Source organism: Oncorhynchus masou, chromosome 13 (assembly GCF_036934945.1).
Source record: "Oncorhynchus masou masou isolate Uvic2021 chromosome 13, UVic_Omas_1.1, whole genome shotgun sequence".
NCBI lineage: Eukaryota > Metazoa > Chordata > Actinopteri > Salmoniformes > Salmonidae > Oncorhynchus > Oncorhynchus masou.
The window spans coordinates 28135018-28141017 of record NC_088224.1 but is presented as its reverse complement, the minus strand read 5'-3'; the positions used below and the strand labels follow the sequence as shown (position 1 = coordinate 28141017).

General features: G+C 53.4%; 1 protein-coding gene across 1 annotated transcript in view; it reads right to left on the bottom strand.

Moving 5' to 3' along the window:
- Window positions 1–1393: 1393 nt before the first annotated feature.
- Window positions 1394–6000, bottom strand: part of LOC135552050 (forkhead box protein O6-like) — a 50995-nt gene continuing 46388 nt past the window's right edge. The window contains exon 2 of the mRNA XM_064983423.1: window positions 1394–5080. Coding sequence (XP_064839495.1) covers window positions 3248–5080 — 1833 coding nt within the window. The 3' untranslated portion in view covers window positions 1394–3247. The remainder of the gene's footprint in view (window positions 5081–6000) is intronic.

Genomic DNA, 6000 nt, shown 5'->3' with positions numbered 1-6000 from the left:
GACCAGGAGGACCTTGTTGTTCAAGCACTAATAGCCTGGCTTTTTTCCCCTGTTACTGGATGCACAAAACCTCTCTAAAATCTCCCTTGTGCTTTCTGAAGAGAGAGAATTATGACTTGGTGCCAGGGAGATGAGATGAGAAAACACCAACACTTGCATAAATAAATCATAAATCATTTATCTCTTTAGCCAGGGAATTAATGTTGTTTCCCCTCTGTCTAACCTCTGGATGATAGTATGTGATAGGATGAGAGAGAGGGAGAGAAAGAGAGAGAGAGAGATACAGAGGGGGGGGGGTGAATGGGATGGAGGGAATGAAGGAATGTGACAGGGAGAGAGAAAGAGGGAGAGAGAGAGAGAGAGAGAGGGGGAGGGAGGGAGGGGGAGGATAGGAGGAGAGTTTCTGTGAAGGGGAGATAGCACTAAATAATTGTTATCTTGTTGAATGTGTTAATGAGTGTGCCAATTCACTAGTGTAAAACATTCCAGGCTTTACCCTGCTGTGTGTGAGAGGTGGAACGGAGGATAGGACAAGAGGGGCTGTACTGAGGTATAAGGACTGAGGACATTAACGCCTTCCTAATAATGAGCTGCACCCCCTTTTGCCCTCAGAACAGCCTCAATTCATCTGGGCATGGACTCTACAAGGTGTATCATAAGCATTCCACAGGGATGCTGGCCATGTTGACTCCAATGCTTTCTATAGTTGTGTCAAGTTGGCTGGATGTCCTTTGGGTGGTGAACCATTCTTGATACACACAGGAAACTGTTGAGTGTGAAAAACAGAGCAGCGTTGCAGTTCTTGACACACTCAAACCGGTGCGATTTGAAAGAGTTCCTAATGTGTTGTACACTCAGTGTGTATGGGGACAGGGACCCATTTAGGACGGCCCCTAGATTGAGTAAACTGTTGTGTTGTGTGGTTAGTCAGCTAGAGGAAGCAGCCAGGCTGGGATTGAACGAGAATCCTCTTCAGGAAGCAGAGCAGGCAGGGAGAAAGATCCTTATTTCAAATTAGAGGAGAGCTACATAAATCCACCAAATGGAGAGGAAGAGGCACAGAGGGAATATTAGCATGTCTCCTTTCCTCTCCCCATTGCTCCATGTCTCCTTTCCTCTCCCCATTGCTCCATGTCTCCTTTCCTCTCCCCATTGCTCCATGTCTCCTTTCCTCTCCCCATTGCTCCATGTCTCCTTTCCTCTCCCCATTGCTCCATGTCTCCTTTCCTCTCCCCATTGCTCCATGTCTCCTTTCCTCTCCCCATTGCTCCATGTCTCATTTCCTCTCCCCATTGCTCCATGTCTCCTTTCCTCTCCCCATTGCTCCATGTCTCCTTTCCTCTCCCCATTGCTCCATGTCTCCTTTCCTCTCCCCATTGCTCCATGTCTCCTTTCCTCTCCCCATTGCTCCATGTCTCCTTTCCTCTCCCCATTGCTCCATGTCTCCTTTCCTCTCCCCATTGCTCCATTTCTCCTTTCCTCTCCCCATTGCTCCATTTCTCCTTTCCTCTCCCCATTGCTCCATGTCTCCTTTCCTCTCCCCATTGCTCCATGTCTCCTTTCCTCTCCCCATTGCTCCATTTCTCCTTTCCTCTCCCCATTGCTCCATTTCTCCTTTCCTCTCCCCATTGCTCCATGTCTCCTTTCCTCTCCCCATTGCTCCATGTCTCCTTTCCTCTCCCCATTGCTCCATTTCTCCTTTCCTCTCCCCATTGCTCTATGTCTCCTTTCCTCTCCCCATTGCTCCATTTCTCCTTTCCTCTCCCCATTGCTCCATTTCTCCTTTCCTCTCCCCATTGCTCCATGTCTCCTTTCCTCTCCCCATTGCTCCATGTCTCCTTTCCTCTCCCCATTGCTCCATTTCTCCTTTCCTCTCCCCATTGCTCCATGTCTCCTTTCCTCTCCCCATTGCTCCATGTCTCCTTTCCTCTCCCCATTGCTCCATTTCTCCTTTCCTCTCCCCATTGCTCCATGTCTCCTTCCTCCGCTATTTAGTACACAGTGACTTTAACATCATCACTTTGGCCAAAACACATTAAACCAGTGTGTCTGGAGGTGAATGGAGCGTGTGTGCGTGTGTGCGTGTATGTGTGTGTGTGTGTGTGTGTGTGTGTGTGTGTGTATGTGTGTGTGTGTGTGTGTGTGTGTGTGTGTGTGTGTGTGTGTGTGTGTGTGTGTGTGTGTGTGTGTGTGTGTGTGTGTGTGTGTGTGTGTGTGTGTGTGTGTGTGTGTGTGTGTCCAGATGGAGGTGAATGGAAAGGGGGAGAAACATAGAGTGGCGTATTAAATTTGCAATAGTGATGCATCACCGTAGCTTAAAGAGATTAAAGAGGGGATTGTGCATTTAAATGGAGGCCCTAGCTGTGTGCATTTAAATGGAGGCTGTCTGATGGATGGCTGTCCTCCTGGACCACACTGGGGGACATAGCAACCAACCAACAACACTTATCCTCATCCCTCTATCCTCTATCTATCCTCTATTCGTCCATCCCTCCATCCATCTATGGTGGGCAACACCACCAGGGAGAAGGAGAACTCCTCAATCCATCCCCCCATTCCTCCATCCTTCCATCCCTCCATCCCTCCCTCCTTTCATCCTTCCATCCTTGAGGAAGAAGGAGAACTCGCCCTGACCTTATTTGTTATGTAGTTGTTTGATCCTGTTCTCAAGTAAGATACCGCCTCTCTCTTTTTTATAAGAGGAGATGGATAATAAAGTGGTTTGCATAAATTCAACTTAACACAAACTATGACACCCCCCCCCCCCCGGTCTTTGTTATACTGCATCTGTTTTGAAAGCGAAGGATGTAAAGTGCGTTATACAGTATAGCAGACCAACTGAAGGACATGAACCAGGGGTATAACACAGAGCTGGGAGGGTGCTGTGGTGCTAGTCCATCACAGGAGCGACCGGAGGGACACAGAGATAGAGAGGGAGTAGAGAGAATGGGTGCAGAGGGAATGAGAGAGAGAGCACAGAGAGAGGATCAGATAAAGGAAAGAAGGAACAGAGAGAGAGGGGAAGAGAGAGAATAGAGATTGTAAAGGGACCCTCAGGAAACAACATGACAATACATATTCGGTTCTTTTGTCTTGTAGCATTAAGCATCACAGTCAATCAGTCAGTCAGTCAAAGGGTGCGTTCTGACCCTGATCCCTGACCTCTGACCCCTGCAGCTCAGCCTTGTGGGTGAAAGCCTTTCTGCTGTGTCCTGATTGGCCCTTGGGCTTCCCCGACCAATCCCCTTCACCCGGGCACCCAGTTCTGACTGTGATGTCCCTGGGGCGCTCCGGCGAAAGCCGCTATGCTCATGCCCATGCCCACTCCTTGAGACAGGGAGCCGTCAAAGTTGAAGTCCATCCCCATCCCCTCTGTGTCCATAAAGTCATTGAGGAGGATGGACTCCTCGTCACAGTCTAGGCTGCTGGGGAGAATGTCTACGTTCACATCCAGGTCTGGAGCCATGCGGTTGGGTTGGTGAGTGCTGTGGTGGAAGTGTCCATGGTAGTTCTGGGAGGGGTGAAGGGTGTGGTGGTAGTAGCCATGCCAGGAGTCGGTCATGGTTATACCCTGGTGGTAGGTGGTACCGGGGTAGGGCTGGTGGCGGGGGTGGGGATGAGGGGCTGGGGCGGAGGCCAGGCGGAGGCAGGGGTCCTGGGGTATGTCAAGAACTGAGGCGGGGTTGGGGGGCAGGGACGGGGGATTGGTGGTGGGGAGATGGGGGGTGAGGGGGCCATAGTGGCTAGGGGTTGGGGTGGGGGTTTTGAGGCTGTAGGGCTGCAGGATATCTGTGTTGACTCTGGGAGAAAGAGCCTGGACGGCTGGAGGTCTAGGTCCACCCTGGAGGTGACCGTGGTGATGACCCTGATTGGACCGGGGAGTGTGGTCATGGCTTGGGTTCAGTTTGTGGCTGTGACTCTGGTTGTAGTCAGTTCCTGGGCTGAGGTGATGTTTGTGGCTATGGTTGTAGTCCAGGTTGGGGTGACCGTGATTGTGGTGACCATTCTGATGATGACCGCTGGGGTTCTGGTCATGAACTGAGCCGTGACCATTGTGTGGGCCTGGATTGTGTCCGTGCTCATGGTTATTATGATTATGGTTGCTATGACTATGATTGTGGCTGCTGCGACTCTGATTGGTTACCTGGGTCAGGAGCGTGTGTGACTCCCCTCCTTGCCCTCCCAGTGTGACCATGTCTTTACTGCAGTACTGAGGACCTCCAGGCCCTCCGGTCAGCAGGCTCTGCAGGGCATTGTTCTCTGAGTAGGCCCTCAGGGGGCGCTGGAAGCTGGCTGGCTTGTTCTCCTGGATGGTCTGCATGGGCATGGGGGCGTGGAGCCGCAGCATGCCCAGGGATGGCTGCCCATAGACAGGGCCGCAGTAGGAGCCTTCCCCCTTGGGGCTGGAGCCGTAGGGGCTGGGGTAGCCATTACGAGGCTGGGTCTGAGGGTGGTTTTGGGGGTGGGGGTAGCCTTCATCCAGGCTGATAGCCCCAGTCAGGTCAGTGAGTTGGGGTAGCTCCATTGAGGTTCCAGGGCAGTGCCCCCCAGTGCCCAGGGCAGGGGAGCGAGTGGAAGTAGGGCTGGGATAGAGACGTGGGGAAGTGGAGCAGGACAGACCTCCCTCCTCTGGCTCATCTGGCTCAGCCTCGGCCAGGATGGGAGACAGGCAGCCGCTGAGCGTCGAAGCTGAGGAGGAGGTCCGGGAATGGAGATCCGTCCAGGCATCGTACTCCTCTCCTCCCACCCCTACTCCTCCCTTCCCTGCAGGACTACCATGCTCTGGAGACCCCTGATGCATCCCCGGCCGAGCCCCCTGACCCAGACCATAACCCTGCCGCCTGCCCCGACCAACAGCTCCACTCCCAGCTCCAGCTCCAGTCCTCTTCCCCCTGGCTCGTCCTTTACTCTTCAGGATCTTGGTGCCGTTGGGGCAGTCGATGGAAGCAGCGCGTCGCCGGGGTCCCTTACCCATCTTCCCCCCCTCTGGGTTCAGCATCCACCAGGAACTCTTCCCTGTCCCCTCATTCTGGACACGGATGAACCGAGTGTGGAGGGACAGGTTGTGGCGGATGGAGTTCTGGAGTAGAGATAGATGGGAAGGAAAGAGAGGGAGAGAGAGAGACAGGGAGAGCAGGGGAAAGAGAGAGGGAGAAAGAGAGGGAGAAAGAGAGAGACAGGGAGAGCAGGGGAAAGAGACAGGGAGAGCAGGGGAAAGAGACGGGGAGAGAAGGGGAAAGAGAGAGGGAGAAAGAGAGGGAGAGAGAGAGACAGGGAGAGCAGGGGAAAGAGAGAGGGAGAAAGAGGGAGAGAGAGAGACAGGGAGAGCAGGGGAAAGAGAGAGGGAGAGAGAGAGGGAGAGAGAGACAGGGAGAGCAGGGGAAAGAGAGAGGGAGAGAGAGAGAGACAGGGAGAGCAGGGGAAAGAGAGAGGGAGAAAGAGAAGGAGAGACAGGGAGAGCAGGGGAAAGAGAGAGGGAGAAAGAGAGGGAGAGAGAGACAGGGAGAGAAGGGGAAAGAGAGAGGGAGAAAGAGAGGGAGAGAGAGATACAGGGAGAGCAGGGGAAAGAGAGAGGAAAAAGAGAGGGAGAGAGAGAGACAGGGAGAGCAGGGGAAAGAGAGAGGGAGAAAGAGAGGGAGAGAGAGAGAGAGACAGGGAGAGCAGGGGAAATAGAGGGAGAAAGAGAGGGAGAGAGAGAGACAGGGATAGCAGGGGAAAGAGAGGGAGAGAGAGAAACAGGGAGAGCAAGGGAAAGAGAGGGGTAGAAAGAGAGGGCGAGAGAGAGACAGGGAGAGCAGGGGAAAGAGACAGGGAGAAAGAGAGACAGGGAGAGCAGGGGAAAGAGAGAGGGAGAAAGAGAGGGAGAGAGAGAGAGACAGGGAGAGCAGGGGAAAGAGAGAGGGAGAGAGGGAGAGAGAGAGACAGGGAGAGCAGGGGAAAGAGAGAGGGAGAAAGAGAGGGGGAGAGAGAGACAGGGAGAGCAGGGGAAAGAGAGAGGGA